The 25,783-nt window shown below is 41.4% G+C and overlaps 2 protein-coding genes across 4 annotated transcripts in view; both read right to left on the bottom strand.

Annotated features, from left to right (window-relative positions):
* Nucleotides 1–771: 771 nt before the first annotated feature.
* On the bottom strand, nucleotides 772–7,267 carry gfral (GDNF family receptor alpha like). Of its 2 annotated transcripts, XM_079688039.1 has the most exons (9): nucleotides 7,208–7,267; nucleotides 6,753–6,884; nucleotides 6,175–6,330; nucleotides 5,947–6,003; nucleotides 2,347–2,662; nucleotides 1,727–1,986; nucleotides 1,557–1,637; nucleotides 959–1,040; nucleotides 772–879 (listed from the first exon to the last, which is right to left on the bottom strand). In XM_079688039.1, exons 1-9 carry the CDS (start codon nucleotides 7,242–7,244, stop codon nucleotides 810–812), a joined length of 1,191 nt encoding a protein of 396 aa, XP_079544165.1. In that variant the 5' UTR covers nucleotides 7,245–7,267; the 3' UTR covers nucleotides 772–809. The 2 variants fall into 2 exon arrangements, with proteins under 2 accessions (XP_079544165.1, XP_079544166.1); XM_079688040.1 differs by lacking the exon at nucleotides 5,947–6,003.
* An 8,599-nt stretch (nucleotides 7,268–15,866) lies between these two features.
* hcrtr2 (hypocretin (orexin) receptor 2) overlaps nucleotides 15,867–25,783 on the bottom strand; it is a 58,145-nt gene continuing 48,228 nt past the window's right edge. For both annotated transcript variants that reach the window (XM_079687941.1, XM_079687942.1), the window contains exons 3-7: nucleotides 22,570–22,813; nucleotides 19,157–19,272; nucleotides 18,831–19,051; nucleotides 18,464–18,585; nucleotides 15,867–17,678 (exon numbers count right to left, since the gene is read on the bottom strand). In XM_079687941.1, the coding sequence (XP_079544067.1) occupies nucleotides 17,521–17,678; nucleotides 18,464–18,585; nucleotides 18,831–19,051; nucleotides 19,157–19,272; nucleotides 22,570–22,813 (861 nt within the window). In that variant the 3' untranslated portion in view covers nucleotides 15,867–17,520. The remainder of the gene's footprint in view (nucleotides 17,679–18,463; nucleotides 18,586–18,830; nucleotides 19,052–19,156; nucleotides 19,273–22,569; nucleotides 22,814–25,783) is intronic.

Below are 25,783 nucleotides of genomic sequence, written 5' to 3' on the forward strand. Positions count from 1 at the left end.
CTTTCGAAGATGGAAAGACCAGGTCAGTGTGAAACAGAGTAAATTACAAGAAGACTGATCATATACAGCAGAAAGGAAACGATTGTCCTTTTAATCAAAATCAAATTTTTTAAATATATGAATCCGTCTTAAAGGTGACCTATCATGCAAAATGCACTTTTGTACGTCTTTTATACATGAATATGTGTACCCGGTGTTCCAGGGAACTCACCAAGTGTCAGAAAACACAACCCTCTCTATTTTCCTCCATACCCAAATCTCTTAAATGGGGGCTGCAACGGATCTGATACAGACTGATCCAGATTTGAACACTTCTATGACGTCACAGAAGTGGCGCTACGGCTATTGGGCCAACTCCACCAATCAGGAGGAGACAGCCACGGACATTGCCGTTCCAAAGCGCTGGAGACGCTGTAGTACATATGCCAGGCCTGTAGATGGTGCTGTTCTCACAGAATCAGCCCATGCAAAGACAGTGTTAAATTGAGCGAAATGAGGAATGGCTAAAATGCATGATCTGTTTGGTATTTTGAAAAATAAAAAGTATAAATATGCCTTATATAGGTATGGTCCTACACTATAGTATTCAAATATAGCATGATAGGTCCACTTTAAAAATCTTTGATACACAAGTTAACATGTCACATTAAAATGTAAGTATAACAAAGTATATGTCGATATTTTTTTATATATTCTTATCATTATTGTGAAAAAATCAGGCAACTTCTAAAACCGTTTCAATCTAAAAAGGAACAAAATGTTGATCCATGATTATTGATGACAAACATTTTATGGATGGATAAACACCATCAGGGATTAACAGCGCAGTTACTTTTCTCTGGATGGTGAAACTTAGTGTTGTCTCTTCTTCTGAGCATCCTATAAGAAAAAGGAAGTAGAAAGGCTTTATCTTTAGATATCAGAGAGACTCGATGTATTTTACTGTTGATTTTCTTACCATATTTTACTGACAACAGCCAGAGGCACTAACACAACAACTCCAACAAGTACCGCAGTTGCAAAAGCGAATAGCAGATAACCTGAAAGACAAAATATTCATTATAAAATGTCAATATATTAAAAAAAGAATCGTATCCATAATTTAATCAGCTATAATACTCATTCATTTATTATAATAACATTTAAAACGATATTCTACTTTGTAACGGTGAGCAGGTACTAATATCCCAGATTAGGTTTTACACTCTAAATTGATTTGGTAACACTGTATCTGATACAAAAACAAAAATTCGCCATCAAATATGATACAGTATCATATTTTATGGAGACATTTTTTCTGGTTTTCCCTCCAAAGTCCTCGACTTGCTCTGCCTCGTTTTTCTCTGTTTTAGAACGTTTCCTGAGGGACAGAAAGCTTCTCCTGCTAAAGTAAGGCTAACTGTTCTAAAAGTAGCTGCCGATAGCTAGTTAGCTGTTAGCTCAGTTAGTCATGCTGCCAGGACTTACCAAACCTAAGTGTATGGTTGAAGATATTCACAACAGTGGTGTAAAACTCATTTTCATTGTTTAAACTGCTTTAAAGTGCTTAAATTTACCATTTGACCGTGTGTGAGCTTGCTCAGATTCATCGACTTCAGGATATTTAGTTGGACCATCACTGCTCTTCCAAGATGTCACTGGAATACACAAACTTTTTTAAATGTTTCCTTTGAAACACATTTTCATTATAAAATGTGTTTCTTTTGTAAATCTAAAACCTACTCACTGAAGTGTGATCTGTTGTGCAGCAAGTCATGAATGAGGTTGCACGTCAGTAGATCTTCATTGTGCATTCGTTTGCATTGACAAGGATAATGAAGAGCTGTGCCCAAAGTATCCAGGAAGGCCTTTTTACATTCAGAATCTGCACCAAGGATGAGAGCTGGGTCCATCTGGCTGATACATTCATCATTTTGGAGGTCTCTGTCGCTGCACTGTGCTTCTTCAGGACTCCAGCATTTGACTCGGAATCTATTCAACAGATGTCTGCTAATCCAAAAGAAAATATGTTTGAGATGCAGTATTCTTTGCTTAAGGGGTGTTTAGAGAAGACAGCTTTTTTTTAATCTTTTAATCATCTTAGCTTTCCACTGATCTGAACTCCCAACTTGTACAGTTTCACATAACTTTTTCTTTTAAAGAACAAACTGTAAAATGGCTTCACATAATATTAACATTATTATAACATTTGAATATAAACGTAATATTTCACAATCTTTGAAGTAAGGAAGACTACCACACTCAAATGGCTCACATTGATGTGTTCAAAATTCACTCAACTATTTTCTTCTGTAGTATTTTTGCAGTTCAAGACATACTGAAAGGAGGGAAAGAATAGCGACATGCCTGCAGCTTCTGTCCTCAACACACAGGTTAACGGTATCCTGGCAGATCCATATCTGGTCTCCACATGTGCCGCTGTGCAGAGCAGTTTTTATATCCACACAGTTTTGATCCGAATCCTTACATTCGCACATGACAATTATTTCTGCAACTTTCTGTGGCATGCTGCTGTAGAACTTCTGAGACGCTTTCTCACAGCGGTCATGGTCACATTGTGGTGCCATGCATGCCTGAATCACAGGGATAAGGTACTTGTTGCAAACTGCATCATTGACGCACCCTTTCATTTGGTCCAAACAGGATTCAGCACCGTTTTGTACTGCAACAAAAATAATGTTAAATGTTTTTAGACTATAGAAACATCACTTGTATATTCATGAATTCAGTGTACATAATTGTATATTTTTTTACGTAAGGCTGAAGGCTATACTACCCTATTTTCCCATGTTTGTGTGTCTAATTGACTAAAAGGAGAGTCGTTTTTTTTTATTCAGCCCAGTATGAGGCCTCAACAGGCTACACTCTAAAAACGAATTCAGGCGACCTTTCACCTCCACTTAATTAAATGCATGGTTGCAAGATAAAAATGTGAGTTAATTGCTTCAGATAAACATTTTAAGTTGCAAACATTAATTTATAAGTTGTGTTGACGTAATAATGTTGGTAATTACATCAACTTAATATTGTGTGTAATTTGAACTCGGATTTCTGCGTTAATTGACTTAAAAAAAAATTCAAGTTGTAGTAAGTAATGCAATTGGCTTGATAACTTAATTGTTCTACACCTTGAGTTAAGAATTTCAAGTCCACTCCCACTTAACATGCCTGGACAAGTACCGACAGTTAAGACAAATAGAAATATACAAAGGACATTTTAAGGTGAGTGTCATCTTTTGTCATTCAAATACAGTAGATAGCCTTGTAGTTGCACTGTATAGGCAAATTGCTGTTTGACCAAAATTAGCAGCCTTTGAACTGTGAATAGTTATGTTAGAGGATACAAAGTAGTAGAGGCCACTGTGAGAGTAAAAATACTTTGGTTACTATTGTGATATCGCTTTTTATTAAAAATGAATCTCGGTGAAGCAGATCAAGGACATGCTTCTTGAGGTAGGATCGTTATTTACAGTTGTCATTGAAATGCAAGTTGTTGACAGTCACCCATTCAGAATATATTCATTTAGGTAATTTCAATTTTTTTCCTTTTTCAAATATAGCACAATACAATTTAAGTACGCAGAGAACTATAGCCATCCGCTGTCTTGTTGTGTACCTTGGAGAAAAGGAAGAGGAACTTTTCAAGGAGTTTAGCGACTTAATTAAAAGTCCATGGGCACAGTGTAAAAACACAGGACAAAAGCACCGATCTCTGTCAGTTACATTTTGAAGCATATTGCACTTTTGGCCACACCCCAATCAATAATATCTTAGCAACGTTCAGCACGGATAGGTGTTGACAGCAATGGCATGGGAAAAGGATTGTGTAAAATGTGAAAAGTGGCTTCTGCTCTTCACTTAACCAGTTCAAATATTATATGGAACCTGCAAAAAAGATGGGAAGATACACTAAAACTTGCACGGTTGTGATTGTCAAAATCCGTCCACATGCATTTAAACACTAGGCAAAGAACTCAAAAGCACCTCTGTGTGTCTTCAGGACCACATTGCCATGGTGACACACACATGCAGACTCAAGGTGAAAACAATACCAGCGTTGCTTTAGCAGCTAATAATGGCTCTGAATTCACTAAGAGTGACAGTTTAAAAGGGATAGTGGTGGTCTAATGGATAGTGAGGTGGGCTGAAGATCGGAAGGTTGTGAGTTCAAATCCCACCAGGAACACCACCACTAGTGTGCCCTTGAGTAAGGCACTTAGTCCTTAGTTAGGAGAATGTCCCTGTAATTGGTAATTGTAAGTCGCTTTGGATAAAAGCATCAGCTAAATGTAATGTAATGTAAAAAGTATGCAGTTACCTAATTAATCATCTCTTATGCGCTAACCTATTATTTAATGTGCTTCAAAAGGACATGAATATCGCCTTCATCAGTGACCGGTCCACCCCAGGATCTGAAAATACGATGGCAACCATCGTGGTCGAGGGAAACAAATGAATGAGCAAGCATTCTGCGTTAAATGTGTTCATACTGTTTAAAATAATGACTGTCGGCAGTTTAAACATCTTTGTTACATCTTTTGTAAAATTGATGTGTGTGATCTGCAGATTGGTGGCCATTGAGAGTTTGTTTCTGTAGCTTTATAAAAAACTTTACAGATTTTACATATTAGGCACTGGTTTTAAATGCAAAGGCCTCTAACTTCGTTGTGATGGCAGCATTTATTTGCTGTGTCCCCATTTCCCATGGTAATATGGCTAATGTGTTTATATATTATTTGTGGGGCAATTTAAATTTGTGTTATTTATCTTTTTTTTCAAGATTTAAATGAAGCTCAGCGCAAGTTCTTTCAGGAAGACTGGGTGTATATACATTTACTCCGCAGCTGCATATAATCAGCTCATCACAGGCGTTCTCTTTAACCTATTACATTTCACCTCATTCTCCAGCAGCCAATCAACGTGCTGCAGCCAAACTATAAAATGGTTCTCCTCTCTCCTGCAGTCAGCTGTGATTTCAGGTGTTCATGCACCTTATCATATGGCATGTGTCAATAAATGTTCAAACTAAAGGAATTCTCTCCTGATTGAAACATCATGTGTTGAAATAAATAACTGCAGTTCAAAATAAAAAGTGAATTGCCTAATATTTTTGTTGTGGAATCAATTAATTTCTTTCTTTAAAGGCAAAAACATGAAAAAGCTAAGAAAAAAAACTATTGAATACAATATATTTGGAGCAACTTAATTTATAAATGGTTTTCAACTTAAAAACACAATGATGTTAATTAGGTACATACAACTTAAAATTCCTTTTAAATCATGTATTAAAACTAGTCGGAACAACTTAATCTTTTGAGTAATCAACTTCAAAACTTGCGTTTATGCTAACAATTATTAAGTAAGTGGTAATTAAAAACTCCTCTGATTGTAGAGGAAAAGCCTTCTCCCCTAACTCAAATAACTTTTTTTGCTTTAAGACAATTTCATTAGAAGTTGTCTTAACTCAATAAACATCGATGCAAACTGTTGCGTTGATTTTCTTTGTTGAGCCAAGGCATTTGTTTTTAGAATGTATAAATGAGTGGTTTTTTGCCACTCACCCTACAAAGATAATAACCATTTTGGTTTTCCTCTGCTAAATCTGGTCTGTTTTTGTCTTATTCAATTGTTGCCAGAAGAAAATGGTTAACAGTGGGTCAAATCTGGAGAGAGAAGGAGTGCCAGCGCTTTGGTGTTGTCAAGATGATTTTCAGTGTCATGGCTTCATTTATAAAATGTGGATGCGATGCAAGTTTTCAGAACAATACTTTTCCTCCAGGGAGACTTGGTTACACATTAACAAACAGTAGGGTCCTTTTCAATTTGCTTTCAGCCACAATAATAATTTGAATCTGTCAGTCGCATAAAACAAGCACTTAAAGTGGAAGTAATTGATGGTGGAAATTGCACAATAGTATTTAATTGCAGCTATGTTTACATATTTACCATATCTTATGAAACTGCTTGACTGCCAGTCCACCCCTGCTCTCCTCTTCTGTGCTGCTGTGAGGAGAATTGGAAACATGATTCCTACGAATACCTATTAAAGCCAGCCTTTTTTTATTCAGTACCACAGAAGTGTTTAATCACACAGTACATCAGAACGCCTTTGGTAAACAGAAATGCAATTTCACCTATAAATGCTTATCTCAGAGACTACTGAGAATACTGCACCTGTCTTTTGGTTGCATTGTGTGGCCAGTGCTTGTATAGAGCCACAAAGCTCCTCCTCCCAGGCACACACACACCCGTGCAGAGAGGGAAATTGGTCCAGCACAGTCTGGATGGTCAAGTTACAGACCTCTGAGCCTTTTATTTGGCAGCCTTCATCTAGAATAACACAAACACAAGGAGGAGGTAGAAAAAATGGATTTTTTTATAACCAGACGAGGTCTTGTTTGTGCAACAGGTGTTTCCTGCTGTATCAGCCTGCTGCTCTGATTGTCTCCCCTGAGATGTCAGACAACATAAAACGCACTATAAGTCAAAACAAACATAGATTTTAAAGGCTGTGACAGGCTATTTATTATTATGGATTTTTAGTTATAAAAACTTTGCTCCAGGCTATTGCCTTCGTTATTACATTCAAGCCATACTCCAAGAAGTGCAATTCAATTAAGTGGCCTCATGTCCCACGCTTCCTGAGGAAATGGAATCAACACTTTTATAATGCCACAAGAAAAACATCTAATAAAACCGTGTCCCAAACGCCCTGGAGCAGGAATGGTAAATTGGAAATGTGTCATTTTTACCCTCACAGATGTTGCCGTAAAATGCTTCTTGACTCCACTTGCATAGATTTGACATGCAGGTGTCCACATCAGCAAAACTGTTGGAAGGTGGAGGTGAAATGCTGCTGCTCGATATCTGATGAATCATTATCCCTGAAATACATTACAATAATTTACCCTGAAAACTCTTTTTTTGTGATTCAAATGTGATGTTATTGCATTATCTCCAAACACCCACCTGGCATATACAGTATATCTGTCTTGAGCTGTTATCTTAAAGGAACGTTCTATATAATACTTATACAAGTGTATATCATCACTAACAAACACTCTTGACTCTACATATATTATAAGCTAAGACATGTAACTGTATTTAATAGCATTACTTTTAATTAGATTTTCTGTTAACGTGAAGATGAATTCGATAAGCTAGGGGTTGAATTTTGAAAAAAATATCAAAGTGAAAGTTGACTTACCAAGTATGATCGCAGCTTCCAGGCGTGTCAGTTGCATGATAGCAGTTGTAGAGCTGTCACTGTCCCTCCAGAAGCTGATCTGAGCCTCTGGTCGGCTGGGATGGGAAACACCCCCCACAGTCAACAGGATGTAACACATTTACTGGAGGCTGCACCGTGCGCCATGCAATGAAATGACACATGCTCACACGAACAGAACAGACACTCAATGGATGTCACTGTGTCTCTTTCAAAGTAGGATTTAACATTCAGATGTGGTTGTTGATGAGTTTTGGTCAATAATGTTTCAATCATATTTCTTTCACCTGCAAAAAGTATGATTGAATCTTAAGAATACAATTAAGTTGTCGCGAGGATCGCCTTGCATGAAAGCCTGTATAGTGGTGATTTTAAAATCCCCAAATAAAGAGTGTGCCATTAGTTACACCAAACAAAACTTTATGAATGCTAATGTTTCTCTAGGTCTGCTGGATGTGTACATACATGACAGATTGGTAATACATTATGATAACAACTTAAAGGGTAACAATGTATATATATATGTGTGTGTGTGTGTGTGTGTGTGTGTGTGTGTGTGTGTGTGTGTGTGTGTGTGTGTGTGTGTGTGTGTGTGTGTGTGTGTGTGTGTGTGTACAGCTTTCTTTTGCTGCCTCTTAAGTGGTAAAGATATAACAGCGAATTGCATACAGTAATTACAGCACATTGTTTTTTTGTTCGGTGTATTTATTCAAATCCGCCTGCATACTATTTTTGGCAACTTAGCAACTGAAGTGCACAACCTTGATATACTGTAAGACTTGCTAATGTATGTTTGAATGCCAGTAAATACCCCCACCAAGTAGGGCCTTTTTTCCAGTTTTAACAGAATAACAAGAACAATTGCAGGCCTGATTTTCATGTTGGTAGGGTGGAGAATGTTCCAATAAAGCAAATCTAAATCAAGGGTTGGGTACATGGACTATTTTTCACCTTCACAGCCTTTGTGGCTGTTTGCACATTCTGGATGCTCTTCTCGTTATGAAAGTCTTAATTTTCATGATATATACTTTCCTGAATCTAATTTTCTCTATTATGGAGCAACATTACTCTATTACTATCTAGCCTCTGGTGTACCGTTGCAATTCAATAAAAAATGCTGTTGCATGTGTATTTCTGTTTGTTGTTATAAGTGTCTTTTTAAGAAATTTGACCCAAAGATAATCAGAATCTGGAATACACTATTAATTCCAGGGGGAAATTGGTTAGAGACAACAGAAAATAAACATTGTAGTACAATATAGACTTTATTGATAAAAGATGTGTAGGGATAAAGACACGGTGAGGAGTAAACAACTTATTAATACACTTTATAAGCTCACTCAGACAGAAACATCAAGTCAAGATACTAGAAATGTCTCAAAAGGTCAAGCTGAGGACACATGATGAGATTCACAATAGAAAGTCAATAATACACAAATAAATAAGTAAATAAATACATATACCTGAATACATTCATTGAACGTCACAAAAACTAATTGTAAACATCCTTTCAATGTCTTAAATTTAGTTTAGTCCATCTAGCCCAAAACCCCACACCACCAGAAAACTGCCCATTGTTCACAATGCCCTAAAAATGCATTACGTTGATGTATTTTGAAGGTATTATCTATGCACATATTCTTTACACTTCATACTTTAAACATTTCCACATTCCTTGGTGAATATTTTTAACATTCCATCCATTTTGATAACAGAAATATTTTACATTTTTCTATGTTACATTTGATATTGTACATTTGACTTCTTATGTGTATAACTCTTGACTTTTGCAGTACTCGTTTCTTATTTTTCACTTATTATGTTTGGTTTTGTTTTACGCCAAATTCTAAGGCAAATGTATTGATTGTATGACATTTTAAACCTTGCTAAGAAAAGATCAAAATGGCCTTCTGGGAGTAAAGAATCATGACAATATGGGATGAAGGATCTTAAATGATGCTATTGCACAGAGTAATCTTAGGGATTTGTAATTAGTTTCTTATGAAATGCATTTGCCTGTGAAAAGTATATCAAATCAAAAGACATGTCTTATCAGCAGCCACCATTACATTAAGTTAAATTAGCTCATCAACAGATATAAACATATTCACAAATGTAATTATTTCTAAGTATACTAAATGATACAGCATACTTTTTGAGGAAAAAAACAGAAGTCGGGGCCGAAATGGAAATGCCAAACCATCAGAAATCATTTTGTATTGAAATCCATTACAAAATCCACATTTACTTTACAAAATGTGTGAAAAACTTAGATTTTAATGCAATTACAATGTGTAGATTTGTAGTGGAAGATTTTGTAAAAATGTCTTGAGAACAATTGACTGAGCAATGGGAGAAAATGCATTGCGATACTGTTTGCCACAATAATCTCTTTAAATACCTCCACTAGAGGGCACACATCTGAGATATTTCCTGAATACGCAGGAGGCTCTAAGGCAGGGGTCTCAAACTCAAGGCCCGGGGGCCAAATCCGGCCCACGACTTCATTTTATGTGGCCCCGCAAGAGCTTGCAAAGAATATAATACGTTTATTATAGGGTTTCATGCCACTTTACAGAAGCAGGTTGCCCATAAACTACATGTCCCACAATGCATCTCGTTTTGTGACATGCGCACTGAAGAGACTTGCAATTATTTGCCCTGGACTTCTGCTTTCAGACGTAGTTAATTACTAAGTTATTATCCTATCCGATAATAATCCAATTCAGAGGCAATAATGTAATATAATACATTATTTTATATATATATATATATTATGTATTTATATAGTTACAACCGGCCCTTTGAGTGCAACCTTTATGCGAATGTGGCCCGCGATGAAATTGAGTTTGACACCCCTGATCTAAGGGGAGGATGTGTGTTTTTTTGAGAACCTTAGACTTAAGATTTCATTGCCAACAACTACGCTGTAACCATTGTGCATCTGACAATAAAGCCTTTGAATGGTTGAAATCTTTGATTTGCTAGATTCGCCAAGAGATTTCCACATAAACTATAAATATATAAATAAGCTTTGATAGATTTTGCTTTTCACTTTTTGCCTCTATGAGCAGAAGTAACAGTGGCGCTTTGCTGAATGCAAAGACGATTACGTTTTTCACATTTGCATTTATTTGCCTAAATGTGGGGTATTTGAATAGCTGCAAGTTTTTCGATCTATATTCTAATCCTATTCACCCACCCTACCAGGAAAAAGTTTCTTGGTATAAAAGTTTAGATTATTAAATGTGCATGAAACAGTGTGCATAAGCTGGTTTAATATTCTTTGTCTCACTGTTTGGGTTTTTTATTACACCTCATCTCCATGCGTGTATCAGAGTATGAGGTTTAGTGTTTGAGGGCACAGACAGAACAAATTGATCATGGGTACCTCTGTTGCAAATATTGTTTTAAATTGCAACCAAATGCTGGCATACTAGCTGCGATCACATTTAACAATTACGGTATGTGCTGTTTGTAAATATTCAAGAGAATAATATTTTTGCTCGGAATTATTTTTCACAGGAAGAGTGTGCTTTTATCTTTTCGCGAAACTATTCAGTATGCTTCAAAGAGCCTGAGGAAAGCAGAAATTGTAAAAGTTGCACTGTCCTTCCTAAAGCAATAATTATTAAGAGAGATTCTTGAGTTTGAAAAGTTGCCCATTCCTTGGGTGAACAAGATTCATCTTGGTGGAGATCCATCCATCCATCCATCTTCTCCCGCTTATCCGTGGTCGGGTCGCGGAGGTAGCAGTTCCAGCAGAGAGCCCCACACTTTCTTTTCCCTGGCCACATCAACCAGCTCTGACTGGGGGATCCCAAGGCGCTCCCAGGCCAGAGAAGAGATATAATCCCTCCACCTGGTCCAAGGTCTACCCCTTGGTCTCTTCCCAGCTGGACGTGCCTGGAACACCTCCCTAGGGAGGTGCCCAGGTGGCATCCTTACTAGGTGCCCGAACCACCTCAACTGGCTCCTTTCGACGCGAAGGAGGAGCGGTTCAACTCTGAGCCCCTCCCGGATGACTGAACTTCTCACCTTATCCCTAAGGGAGACAGCAGCCACCCTGCGGAGAAAACCCATCTCGGCCGCTTGTATCCGCAATCTCTGTCTTTCGGTCATGACCCATCCTTCATGACCATAGGTGAGGGTAGGAACGAAAATGGCAATAGCTTTGCCTTCTGGCTCAGCTCTCTTTTCGTCACAACGGTGCGGTAAAGCGACTGCAGTACTGCTCCCGCTGCTCTGATTCTCCGGCCCATCTCACGCTCCATTGTTCCCTCACTCGAGAACAAGACCCCGAGATACTTGAACTCCTTCACTTGGGGTAAGGACTCATTCCCTACTTGGAGTGGACAGTCCATCGGTTTCCTGCTGAGAACCATGGCCTAGGCTTGGAGGTGCTGATCCTCATCCCAGCCGCTTCACACTCGGTTGCGAACCGATCCAGTGAGTGCTGAAGGTCGCAGACCGATGAAGCCATTAGAACCACATCATCTGCAAAAAGCAGTGGTGCAATCCTTAGTCCACCAAACTGCAGACCCCCTCCCCCACGACTACGCCTCGAAATCCGATCCATGTATATTACAAACAGGATTGGTGACAAAGCGCAGCCCTGGCGGAGTCCAACCCTCACCGGAAATGGGTCAGACTTGCTGCCGAGGACCCGGACACAGCTCTCCCTTTGGGAGTACAGAGACTGGATGGCCCCGAGTAGAGACCCCCTCACCCCATACTCCTGCAGCACCTCCCACAGTAACTCCCTGGGAACTCGGTCATACGCCTTCTCCAAGTCTAATAATAATAATAATAATAACTTTTATTTATATAGCGCTTTTCAATAACCCAAAGTCGCTTACAAAAAAAATTAAAAGTACAGAAAGGGGGTGAACAGGCAGAAGACAACATATTGGACAAGAAAATTGAACATGAACATTACATGAACAGGCAAAGGACAACACAGGGGGGGGAGCAAGCATAGGACAACGAGCAAAAGACAACATAATGGAAAAGAGGAAAGAAAAAGTTGATGAATGTATGAATAAGAGATGCAGCGTGGGGTGAATAAGAGATACAGCGTGGGGTGTGAGTGAAGTCAGTGGGTTGGGGGGTAGGGTAAGTTGAAGGCTTGGGAGAAGAGGTATGTTTTCAGCTGGGTTTTGAAGGTAGACAGTGTGGGAGAGTGGCGGACAGATTGGGGGAGGGAGTTCCAGAGGCGGGGTGCTGATCTGGAGAATGCTCTGTTGCCAAATGTTTTGAGTCTTGATGGTGGTACTGTGAGGGAGAGAGTGGAGGAGGATCGGAGGGCTCGGGGGGGGTTGTAGGGGATGAGGAGGTCAGAGAGGTAGGGGGGGGCTAGGTGGTGAAGGGCTTTATAGGTGAGGAGGAGTGTTTTGAAGATGATGCGTTGTTTGATGGGGAGCCAGTGAAGAGAGCGGAGAACGGGAGTGATGTGTTCACGGGTCCGGGTGTGGGTGAGGAGGCGGGCAGCAGAGTTTTGTACCATTTGGAGTCTATGGAGGGAATGGGAGGAGATGCCAGTGAGGAGGGCGTTGCAATAGTCGAGGCGGGAGGTGATGAAGGCATGGATGAGGGATTCAGCAGCACGGGGGGGGAGGTAGTGTTTGATTTTGGCAATGCGGCGGAGGTGGAAGTAGGAGATCTTGATGATGGAGCTGACATGGGGGTCAAAGGAGAGGGTGGGGTCCAGGATAACGCCAAGATTGCGTGCCAGGGGGGAGGGGGTGATGGTCGAATTCTCAATGGTGAGTGAAATGGGTCCTGTTTTATTGAGGGTTGATCTGGTGCCTATGATGAGTAGCTCTGTTTTATCACTGTTGAGTTTAAGGAAATTGTGAGTCAGCCATGTTTTTATTGAAGAGATGCAGGTTTCGATATGGGTGAGGGGAGGGTTGTGAGGGGATTTGGTGGTGATGTAGATCTGGGTGTCATCGGCGTAACAGTGGAAATCAAGGTTGAGGTTGCGAATAATGTGACCAAGGGGGAAAAGATAGCAGATGAAGAGGAGGGGGCCGAGGACTGAGCCCTGGGGGACCCCCTGTGTGACTGGGGAGAGGGCGGATGTGTGGCCAGAGAGGGAGATGAATTGTTGCCTGTCGGTGAGGTAGGAGGTGAGCCAGTCGAGAGCGGAGCCCTCAACACCCTGTTGGCGCAGCCTTTGTAGGAGGATTGAGTGATTCACAGTGTCAAAGGCTGCGCTGAGGTCTAGTAGTAGCAGGATGTTGAGGGCACCGGAGTCTGCAGAGGAGAGGAGATCGTTGATTACTTTGACCAGGGCTGTTTCAGTGCTGTGGAGTGGGCGAAAACCAGACTGGAGGGGTTCATAGAGGTTGTTGGACTGGAGGTGGGTGTGGAGCTGGGTGGCGACAATACGCTCCAGTGTTTTGGAGAGGAATGGCAGGTTGGAGATGGGGCGGTAGTTGGAGAGGTTGGCTGGGTCAAGGGTGGGCTTTTTGAGGATGGGGGTGATGGAGGCAAATTTGTAGATGGAGGGAACAAGACCAAGGGATAGAGATTGGTTGAAGAGGGTGGTGAGGTGGGGGATGAGGACAGGGAGGCAGGCCTTAGTTAGGGTCGTAGGGAGGGGGTCAAGAAAGCAGGTGGTTGTTTTGGATGAGGTGATGATGGCTAGGATGTGGGAGGAGTCAACAGGAGAGAATGCAGTGAGGGGAGGGAAGGGCGGGTGGACTGGGAGAGGAGGGGGGGCGTGGGGGTTGGAGGAGATAGTGGTCATGGCAGTTAGGGAGCTGTTGATTTGTGAAACTTAGTCTACAAACCACATGTAGACTTGGATAAGCATACTCCCAGGCACCCTCCAGGATCCTTGCGAGTGTAAAAAGCTGATCCGTCGTTCCATGACCAGGACAGAATCCGCATTGTTCCTCCTCAATCTGAGGTTCGACAATCGGCCTGACCCTCCTTTCGAGTACCTTAGAGTAAACTTTCCCGGGGAGGCTGAGTAGTGTGATGCCTCTGTAATTGGCACACACCCTCTGATCCCCCTTTTTGAAAAGGGGAACCACCACTCCGGTCTTCCACTCCTTCGGTACTGTTTCCGACTTCCACGCAACGTTGAAGAGGCGTGTCAACCAGGACAGTCCCTCATCACCCAGAGCCTTCGGCATTTCTGGGCGGATCTCATCCACCCCCGGGGCTTTGCCACTGTGGAGTTGTTTAACGACCTCGGTGACCTCCCCCCGGGAGATTGGTGTTGATCCCCGTAATACTCCAGCTCTGCCTCTAACATAGAGGGCGGAGTTGTCGGGTTCAGGAGTTCCTCAAAGTGTTCCTTCCAACGCCCTAACACTCCATCAGTTGAGGTCAACAACATCCCATCCTTACTGTACACAGCTTGGATGGTTCCCTGCTTCCCCCTGCTGAGGTGTCAGACAGTTTTCCAGAACAACTTTGGTGCTGCTCGAAAGGCCTTTTCCATCTCTTCTCCGAACTTCTCCCACACCCACTGCTTTGCCTCGGCCACGGCTAAGGCTGCTGCCCTTCGGGCCTGTCGGTACCTTGCAGCTGCCTCGGGAGTCCCCCGGGATAACAAATCCCTGAGGGCCTCCTTCTTCAGTCGGACGGCTTCCCTGACCACCGGTGTCCACCAGGAGGTTCGAGGGTTACCGCCCCTTGAGGCACCTAAGACCTTGAGATCACAGCTCCACGCCGCGGCTTCGGCAATAGAGGCTTTGAACACCGCCCACTCTGGTTCAATGTCCCCAACCTCCACAGGAATGCCCAAAAAGCTCCGTCGGAGGTGTGAGTTGAAGGCCTCCTGAACTTGGGCCTCCTCCAGACGTTCCCAGTTCACTCGAACTACACGTTTGGGCTTACCAGGTCTGTCCAGAGGCTTCCCCCGCCACTCGACCCAACTCACCACCAGATGGTGATCAGTTGACAACTCCGCCCCTCTATTTACCCGAGTGTCCAAAACATACGGCCTCAGGTCCGATGATACGATAACGAAATCGATCATGGACCTTCTGTCTAGGGTGCTCTGGTACCACGTACACTTATGAGCATCCTTATGTTCGAACATGGTGTTTGTTATGGCCAATCCATGACTAGCACAGAAGTCCAGTAACAAACCACCACTCCGGTTCAGATCAGGGGGGCCGTTCCTCCCAATCACGCCCCTCCAAGTGTGTCCATCATTGTCCACATGTGCATTGAAGTCTCCCAGCAAGATTAAAGAGTCCCCTTCAGGAGCCCCATACAGGACTCTTTCCAGGGTCTCCAAGAAGGCCGTATACTCTGAACTGCTGTTGGGTGCATAAGCACACACAACAGTCAGAGTTTTCCCCCCCATAACCCGCAGGCGTAGGGAGGCGACCCTCTCGTCCACTGGGGTAAACTCCAACTACGAAGCACCCAACCGGGGGCTTGTGAGTATCCCCACACCCACCCGGCGCCTCACACCTTGAGCAACTCCGGAGAAGAATAGAGTCCAACCCTTATCCAGAAGTAAGGTTCCAGAGCCGACGCTGTGCGTAGAGGTGAGCCCAACCAGATCCAACTGGTAACGCTCCACCTCCCGCACAAGCTCCGGCTCCTTCCCCCCCATAGAGGTGACGTTCCACGTCCCCAAAGCCAGCTTCTATCACCCGGGTCTGGTCCGTCGAGACCCTCTGCTTTCACTGCCACCCTTCTGGCAGCGCACCCGGCCCCTGTTTCCCGTAGGTGGTGGGCCCGCGGGACGGAGAAGTGGAGGTGTTGCCCACGTTGCCTTTTCGGGCTGTGCCCGGCCGGGCTCCGTGGCAAGCCCGGCCACCAGACGCTCGCCGACGAATCCTCCTTCTGGGCCTGGCTCCAGAAGGGGCCCCCGGGCTTCCTCCGGGCCGGGTATCCTCACTTCCTTTGTCGTCTTTCAAGAGGTCTTTTGAACCAATCTTAGTCTGGCCCCTTGCCTGAGACCAATTTGCCATGGGAGACCCTACCAGGAACACAAGGTTCCAGACAACACAGCCCCCAGGTTCATCAGGGCACACAAGCCTCTCTACCACGGTAAGGTGCTGGTTCTTCAGCATATACTGTAAATAATAATATCTGGAGATATAAAATAAAATGTATTTTTACTGCCTCATTACCGGGGCAGGTAAGACTATGTGTACTGGGCCTCTAGGTGATAAAAAAATAAGATGGTCAGTCGTAGTTATTGAGAAGACCAAGATTTACTATGGTATTTGAGACAGTGAAAGATCAACATTAATGGCAAAAAATTCATGTGTTGCTTTTTTGTTGACAAGGCTTGATTAGTAGCCATTAGTCAATGCACATGGTTAATGATGTCTATCACTGAACATCTTAATCACACTTCAGGACGGTTCTTGGTTGTGTATATTTAAGAGTTGTTTTTGTATAAGTATACAAAATACTTATTTTTCTCTCTGGCTCTGAATCTCTTTGTGAAGCCACAGAAGCATTTAAGTGCATTTACAAAGAAAACTTTGAAAATACTGTTTTCTTTTCAAACTTTTTTTTAGAAACTCCCAAATGTCCACTTTTTGATGGTGTAAAAAAACAAAACAATGTGTGAAAAGTGAAATAATGAGGTCCACTGGGAAAAGTTAATGCATACTTCATGAGGAACAGATGCAGAATCATCTTGGAGGTTTAAGATGTTTGACATAACATTCATTCAAATTATTTTCAGTTAAAAGATTTAATCTCTATAGTAGTTCCTCTGCCGATGTTGTATAAAAAAGAGGCTACCAATAAATACATAAATATGAAATAAATATATACCCTGTAATACTATCCATGTGCAATTATTATAAAAACAACATTCGGGATGAGTTTTTGAAGGTGCAATGAGCAAGATATGTCCATAATGTTGCTTCAAACATTTAAAAATGAACTAACAATATAAACAGAATATGAGTAGTTTTGAGGTAATGACAAAGTCGTCAATGTAATATGTTCACTCCACCTACTGGGCATAATAACCATCTAGCCCTGTATTGTAATACCTAATACCAATACATATTGCACTTTTAAATATTAAACATTCAAATGGTGTCCTTTCCGTGAATTACAAATGATAGCCTTGTCCTTACTGTGTTTGTCATTATGTAAACAAAGGGAGAAGCTTTCAGAAAGCACTGCTCAGTTCTCTGAAACTCCTTATTGTCCTTGTGAAACAAACACAAAACAGTCATTTGTGAAGCATTCTTTCCCATTCAAGTGTCTGTCTGTTTTTTTAACAAGGTTCAAGCAATTCAACGTATGCCTTGAGGATGAATGAGTCAGGAGAACTTCTCACCTGGACCACAAGACTACACTATCTGATCTGATATGCGTGACACATTGTCCATGTTGTTGACTTGCGTTGACAGTGACTTCCGGCTGTCTGTGCTCGCTACGGGCCTCGTCCTCTGCGCTCGATTTTGACCCTTGCACGAAAAAGCAGCCTTGAACTCCCCGCGGAACTTCCCTGGTTAAAAAGATGAAATCCAAACAGAAACCATTCAGTTTGGTCGTTTTGTAGGCCTTGCATGAAAAAAAAGGCATTTTAGAAATGCATTTGTTATTTTGAGGAAAAAAAGTACAGAGGCCCAAAACATTTCCATTAAGAGAAGCGCGCTGCAGCCTCATAAACGATGCAAATATAAATTAACAAAAGTGACAAAACACATGCAAATGAAAAAACATCTTCACCAACTTGACAACATATGGGCAACGCAGGAAAAAACAGTGCAGGAACAGAATGCTGCGAGTAAAAAAACACTGCAAATATAAAAATGCTGAAAATGTTGAAAAACGAAGTAAAATACATGATCTCCGATCCCAGCTGTGTGCATCACTTTTTAGTGTCCCCTGGTTGTGTTTTAAGCTTTTTCCAGCTTTTTCCAGCTATTTGCAGTGCTTTTGGTAAACGCTGCACATGTGTTGTGAAGTTGGTGAATATGTTTCTTCATTCGCATTTATTTTTGCACATTTGTGTTTCGCATTGTTTTTTAAGTGCAGCGCGTTTCTCCTAATATAAGTGTTTTGGGCTGCCGTAGAGCATTTGCCCTTGCACCGTAAAAAAGAACGATACATTTTAGATTTTTGGGTGATAAATGCATATTTGTCTGAGATTAATGTTTGCATATACATTAATTCTTATCAGAGAACAATTCAAACCAAATAGCTGTAATGTTGTTAGCACACTGTCCACTAGAGGGAAGTAATAAACCTACACAACTGATGTCAGTGATGGGGAGGTTACAAACTTACCGCTGAGGAAATTGTAGATGATGGGATTTGCTGCACTGTTAGCATATATGAGCCAATGGGAGAAAGTGAACCATGCGTACACTGTCTCTCTGTCGTTTGTTTTTTTGAAAGTCCCAAAGACTCTGCAGGTAAAGAAGTAATTTATCAGTTAAAGATCTGGTTTGCATGCTTTTAGTTACACTCTTAATAACTTTTTTGAATTGCAGAAAACAAGCAACATTTCACCAGTAAATATACTGTATCATTTTTTATTTTTTTTAAATAAACCATCTAACAAGGTGAACTCCTGCAGTTAAAAAATAAATGCAAATTGGGAGCCCGTGGTTTATCACAGTCTATTTTTGAATGGCTTTGATGATATTTTTACCTTTTCATGACATTCAGCACGCTGATTGGCAGGTAGCACAGGGCGAAAACAAAGAGCACCACAATCAGCATGCGAGCCGTCTTCCGTCGGGCTCGCACCTGTTTGATCTCAGCACAAACCGTGCTCGTCCTCACTCTCACGGGCTCTCCAGATGTCGGAGCCGAAGCTGAGCACTGGATGGATCTCCATTTCTTCTGAAGCACTGATGTGCTCCCAGGAATCTGTTGATTTAATATGTGCATACATTAGGCGGTGTTAACTTGGCCCTGGAAGAACTAATTCACTAATGTTTCGACATTAATCAAATAAATCTCTGTAATGCTAACCTGTGGACACCACAGCTTATGACATATCTGGATGTATGCCAAGACCATAAGACATAAGGGTGCAAAGTATGTGACGATGAAGAAACAGGTGTGGTAGACCTTTGGGTAGACCTCAGCTGTTGAAAGATGAAAAACATCATCTTAATAACATTGGAAACTTTCTGGAGAGCGAACTAGCGAGGACTCACAACCTCAATTGTTACCATGCCTGTCAATCTTTAACAAATGTAACAAACTAGATAAGCAGTCTTTTTTGCACAATACGTCACTGACATTTCTTCAGAAATGTCAACTTCAGCTGTCATATTCAATCAGATTCACTTACAAGAGAAAAGGAAATAACCAATACCTCATAGGTTAAGTTGGAGCAGCTTGGGTGTAAATCCTCAAACAAATAAATACAAGACAGAACTCCTACACAAACACAATTTTCCTCTCCTGAAGTATTTTTTGACAGTTTTTCCAAGTTCTGAATACACTTTGCGGTTTGAACAGGTGGGCTTATAATATTTAAAGCTGGTAAAAACTGATAAAACGAGAAGTTCATTGTCAATTTTCTCCTTTTTACACTCAGTAGATGAAGCAAATCTTGATACAACTTTTCTAAAATGTGCTCAAACGCTCTCAATGTTAAACCTCTCCAAAAATCCCTCCATATTTCTGAATGTGAAGTCCATCGATTTCGACATATTTAAACATAGCTTTATTGTAAAATGATATTCATAAAAAAATAATAAACGAAGTCACATTGACTCTGTCAGGTCAAAGTCTTTTAAATAAAGTGTGTGCTGATTTACCATCCGCCTTATAGATTAAAGATAAATCACAGACATGTATATATACAATAATAACTGAGAGCAAAACTTGTCAGTCCTATAATACACATTGATAACTCCATGAGACTAAAGAGCTTTTGAAGAAATACGAAGCATGGAGGATTAACATATAAGAAGAAAAACCTTCTAACTAAAATCTAACGAACAAAAAAAGGCAGCTCCCACTGTCATGTTTGCACATACAGTACACGACCATTGTTGGACAATAGCAAAATATGACATCTGCATAAAACACTTCTAGCTGATACAGTGATATCACTTTAATTTAAACTGACACTTCCGTAGCCAAAGATAAGAGGGAATACATTTCTCTCCCGCTGGCATAAGTCTGGTAGCTGGCAACATGGGCAAGATGTAGACACAGTCACATGGTTGGTTGAGTCAAAGGCATTTACGTAATACGAAAGTCATTAAACAGAAGAACATTTGGCAACTGGCAGGCAGTGAAATCAGGCTAAACGTAAAAAGGCACTGAGGCAGGAAAGCTTGCTAATCAGACGGACAGCAGGACACTGGCAACAGTAGTCTGGCAGGTCATTTATGCAAAATGTAAAAAAGTGGAGGTGAGCTGCCCTGAATAAACACTGGATCCTACAGCCGATTAGAAGCAGTTTGGAAGTGACTGAGGCCTTGTTCAGAGAAGCCATGCTTCTTTTATAATCCGACCAAAAGTGGACAACTCTAGGTGGTGTGAATGTGTACAGATGCATTGAGATACGATCAATCAGAACAAATTCAGGTAAAGTGAAGACCTCTGCATCTGGCTGGGGAAGCACTCATTCACTAGCTTTGTCAATAATATATTTTGATATGTTGGCCCTATCTTTACAATTTGAATGTATTACCAATTAAAAAACCTTAACATAATACACACATAACGCTGCTTGGCAGGGAAAATACAACCATCATAATACGAACATGGCATAGGCAAATAATTTCTTGCACGTTTCTGTGACAATGTATGGTTTATGTGAGGGTAGCAAGTGTGCGATTTTATGCACGCAACACAAATAACAACCAGGACTTTTCATGGTAATTACTTGTGTGTTCATAAATAAAGAGTGTGGTCCACTTATATTCATCACAAAAGACGCATGTTGCTGCCTTGTCTGAACAGAACAGGAGTCAAGAGCACCATGAAACACCATACTTCTTCAGAATAACACACTTTCTCTCTGGAGACACAGGAGTGAATTGGTTTAACAACAGATATTTGGTCATGTTCACTCAACTGTGAAATTAAATAGAATATGCCAAATAATGCATAATCTAACTTGACTTCGGGAGATCTATGAAATAAATATATCTTAGCACATATATTGGTCCATTTTGGCTCAACGGTTCCTTTATTAATGAAACAAGTTGGAATTATATTCACTTCTGTTGAATACTGAAATATACCGGCCTCTTCACTTTCAGTCAGAACGTTTCATTAAAAACTTAGATAGAAATGTAATGATGTTATCACAGACTTAACTTGATCAAGATTGACCTGACAAAGGGAATGTGCCACCTGGAACAAACCTACTGCATAAATAAATACCTATAATGCTTAAAAACCATCAATAAGATCAAATAACAACACCTTCACAGATAGTGATGGATTAATCAAGGAAACCTTGCAAATCTCAAACCAGTACCGTATAAAATAAATGTTACTTCTGCTACATTTAATAAAAAATTGATTTATTGATGGTTTTGTAAACATTCTCCGATGGGGGCATGCATCTCTCGCTGGACGGCAAAGCTCAGCTCAACACTGAAATCCGGTTTATATAGAAAGCTAATAACAGACTAATGTCATAGAAAGTAACAACAGGTTACTAATAAAAGTGCATCCTAATGTGTGCAGCTTGCAGTACAACAGACAGTAACATTGTTTAACATATTCCTAGATGTTTGCTCTTGTGTTTTTGGTTTTAAGGTGAAAATACTGCCCTTCACTCTCTTTTCTATCTCTTGCTAGAGCCCCTCGCACACCGATTGGAGAAGTGCAAAGAAAAGGTTTGACAGTCCTGCAGGGCACTCTGTTATTTTCTCCAACAAAGAACATTCAACTTTGCCTTGAGATATTTATTTAATTGGTATAGTTGGAATTTTTTATTTAAGTGTTTCATTGACCTTCCCTTTCATGTGTCAATAAAGAAAGCCATGGAAGTTTCATTATTTTCATATCAACCTGCCTCTAAGGAAGGTGAGGTTAAAAGGCTTTTTCTTTTTGTTTGGCTTTCCTCCTTTGGGGACATAAATCAGCGATGCAAACTGACTTCATTATGTGAACTCCATCAAAGGTCATCCATCCTAAGTCATTAGTCCCTATTTGCCCTGTGAACGGAGCTCTGCTCTTATAATTAAAGCATCAAAGGGCAGCTAAATGGTGTCAGACACGTATATTTATTTCAGCACAGGGAGCAAATAATGCTCTCTTAAGAATCGCTTTGAAAAAAAAAAAAAAAATGTGAGTGGAAGTCGTCCTTTTGGTCTTTCATTTCGTTTTAGATTAATTTATGGCTCTGGCAACAAGTGAGCAATTTGGCACAATTTCCAAGTGTTTGAGGAGGATTTGTGAAAACTCACCTCCCCAATGTTCATCACACACTGTGAACAGGCTGGTCTTGTTTGTTAGTTCTGGCAGCAGGCTGCTGCACTCCATCACTATAGCCTGAGGGATCATGATGATGCACGACACAACCCAGATGACAACAATACTCTTGCGAGCCCTCTTGGCTGTGCTCTTGAACATCAGAGGGTGGCAGATAGCATACCAACGGTCCTGGGCAATGCAGCTCAGTGTTAGGACTGATACAGAAACAGAGATGGTCTGGAGAAAAGAAAAAGAAACACCAGTTAGATAGAGACGTCACTTTAAAATGATGGTTTGCAAATGAGACATATTAGATTTCTGCCTTAACTTGATGTACTTTGGGGAAGTTACTGGAAATATGATGCATTAATCAGAAACATACATTCAAATATGTAATTGCTAGAGATTTGCTTTAAGTGCAGCTTTGCCTTTTATCTGTCAAGTCTGCAAGTCCCATAATACAGATTTTGAGAACCCTTAACGGCATGTTCTTCGTAACGTTGTTTGCAATACAGCATGATGTATCTGGCTTAATATGGCGGTATCAGCGTAAAAATAATGGTGGTAAATTTAGCATAAAGAGAAATTATTTTATAAAAATGTTTTCATTCAATATTTTAGGTGAATCAAAATCGCAATTACTTGTATTCGGTGAATACAATTGCTGCACTTGCATGACATGATTGAACCTCTGTAGAAGTCAAGCACACATTAAGCTAGTCTTGTATATAAGAAAGATGATGGCATTTTGGTTATCAATGCACTGTGAAGCCCCACTGTCTTTGAAAGGGTTTAGTTAGTCTGAAAAGGCAAGGGTCACAGACAATTGTCACACATGCCTTGCTCGCAAAGAACCTTTGAAAGGCAAAATCATACCAGATTAAGCCAGATTTCAATAATGGATTTGTGAAATGCAGAGTTAAACATTACATGTTGAACGTACGTGGTGTTTGGTTTGTGTCCTGTGGGAAATAAACAGTCAGCTCCATCTCTTTGAAATGTTTAGCTCAAGGATGTCACGGTGAACTTAATGACCTTTAATGATTTACTTCCTTCATTTAAAAAAGGTCTAAAGAAAGATGAGGGGACCTTAGGTTGATCTCAATACGCCTCCTCGACTCCTCTCTTCCCCTCCTCCGGGACTTGACCCGGAAATCGATCAAGACAAGCCATGTTGAAGGAAGTCCCAATACTTGAAATGCACACGGAGGAGTCGAGGAGGGGTGAGGGATGAGGGGTGAGGGAGGAGACGAAAGAAAGGATGGGATACACGAGAGCAGACTACGCGGAAGTGTTTTCACTACTTGCGTATAAAAGCCCCGACCTACACAGCTGGTCGATTTCAACACAGGAAAACGGAGAACTGGAAGAATAGAGTGGCAAAGTCCCTCCCCTTCCGGGTGAGCTCCATGAAACCTTAGCCTCATCCCAATACCCCTCCTCGACTCCTCTCTTCCCCTCCTCCGGGACTTGACTCGGGAATCGATCAAGACACGCCATTTTGAAGGACGTCCCAATAGCTGAAATGCACACGGAGTAGTCGAGGAGGGGTGAAGGAGGAGGGGTGCGGGAGGAGACGAATGGGAGGATACACGCGAGCAGACTACGCAGAAGTGTTTTCACTACTCACGTATAAAAGCCCCGCCCCCACCTTCACAGCTGGTCGATTTCAACAGAGGAAAACCGACAACTGCAACGGCAATGTCACATAATGTATTTCAGTCAGACAACTCACGTGTTTCTTTAACATGTTTATTAGAAGCAGCATATAGTTGAGTTTGCCGACTAGGCTCGGGCATCATCACTCCATAGATATTGTGAGACTGACCGTTGAGCGGCCCGACCAAGCAAGGAGGCAGAACGTCCAAAAATATAACCCGACGTGGGCATTTATTAAAATCATGTGCACATAGTTCACAGCCTCAATCCTGCTGTTCTCCGTGAACACATCCTGCAGCCACAAAGATCTCACACCCACTCCCAGCCTAACAAGACACAGCACCTAAATACACACACAGACTAACAAGACACAGGTGAGGGGGGAGCACTTAGACACAGGTGAGGGGGGAGGAGACAACACAGGGCACCAGGTGCACACAATCAGCAACAGACATGGGGAAAGGGGAAGTTTTCGTCAATATACCTATTAAGACAATGATTAGCCTATATAAACATGTCCATGTGAGCTCTAGCAACGGCGTCTCGCTGTTACAGATATACATAGCACGATGAGTGATGATCAAATAACTAACCCCCGAGCCTACAGGTGGAAGCTGGGATGGAAGCTGGGGTGGTGGTGGGGCAGGCAAGCAGCAGCGACGTAAAGGTAGCTGCAGCAATAGCAGCAGCAAGCAATGCATGGAGAGAGCACTGGCAGGTTAAATAGAGCGACATATTAAGGAGACTCTGTTTGGTTGGTTGCAGAGTGGCAAGGGGCGTTATGTATGAATGCAGCATAAGTGCTCGAGTTGACTGCCTGAACTAGCTCGCAGGCTTGACCCCATAAGTGCTCACAGCTCCGTGGGAATCATTATGTGCAATTCATTTCTAAAAGGCTTTCACATTACTATAATTTTATTTTTATTTAAATGTAGGCTACATTTTACACCAAAACGGAACACAAAAGCAGGACCAACCATCATACATTGAATTCCTTGACTAACAAGAGAAATATTAATTCATTTAAATAAATATTCAACAACAAATGGGCCGGTTCTAAGGGGTTATTGAGTTAAGCCCGATGAGAGGGGATACAGCTGTTCCCATGTCATCATTAACAGAAAAAGCGAACGAGGACATCCCAATTAATACCTGAGGACTCCTCTGTCCTCGCGTCTCTTCCTCGTGTCTCTCGCTCGCATCTTACGGAGGCGGAGCTAAGATGCAAGGAAGGGAAGCGACTGAGGGAAAGGAGGAGTCGAGGAGGGGTATTGGGATGAGGCTTCTTGCTCGCATTTTACGGAGGCGGAGCCAAGACGCAAGGAAGGGATGCGAGTGAGGGAAAGGAGGAGGTGAAATATTCAATTGAGATGAGCCTCTTGTCTACAGCAGGGGACAAATCCTCAGATAATTGTTCCCTGCCTATCACAAATCCAATAGTTTGACATCATTCATGACGATTCAACATTATATCTTTTTCAAAATTAGAACCTGATATCCACTCACACGATGCAATACATCCCCACTTTTTTTTTTTTCCAAAATATT

Source organism: Notothenia rossii (genome assembly GCF_949606895.1).
Source record: "Notothenia rossii genome assembly, chromosome: 6".
Taxonomy (NCBI): domain Eukaryota; kingdom Metazoa; phylum Chordata; class Actinopteri; order Perciformes; family Nototheniidae; genus Notothenia; species Notothenia rossii.

Bases quoted from the DNA above. Each gene is read 5' to 3' on its own strand.
- gfral (XM_079688039.1), bottom strand. From the start codon at position 7,244: ATGCAACTGACACGCCTGGAAGCTGCGATCATACTTG. The intron at 1,638-1,726 runs GTGAGTAGGTTT...TGTGTATTCCAG, and splicing joins GCACAACAGATCACACTTCA to TGACATCTTGGAAGAGCAGT. The intron at 1,041-1,556 runs GTAAATTTAAGC...TTTGTCTTTCAG, and splicing joins AGCTCACACACGGTCAAATG to GTTATCTGCTATTCGCTTTT.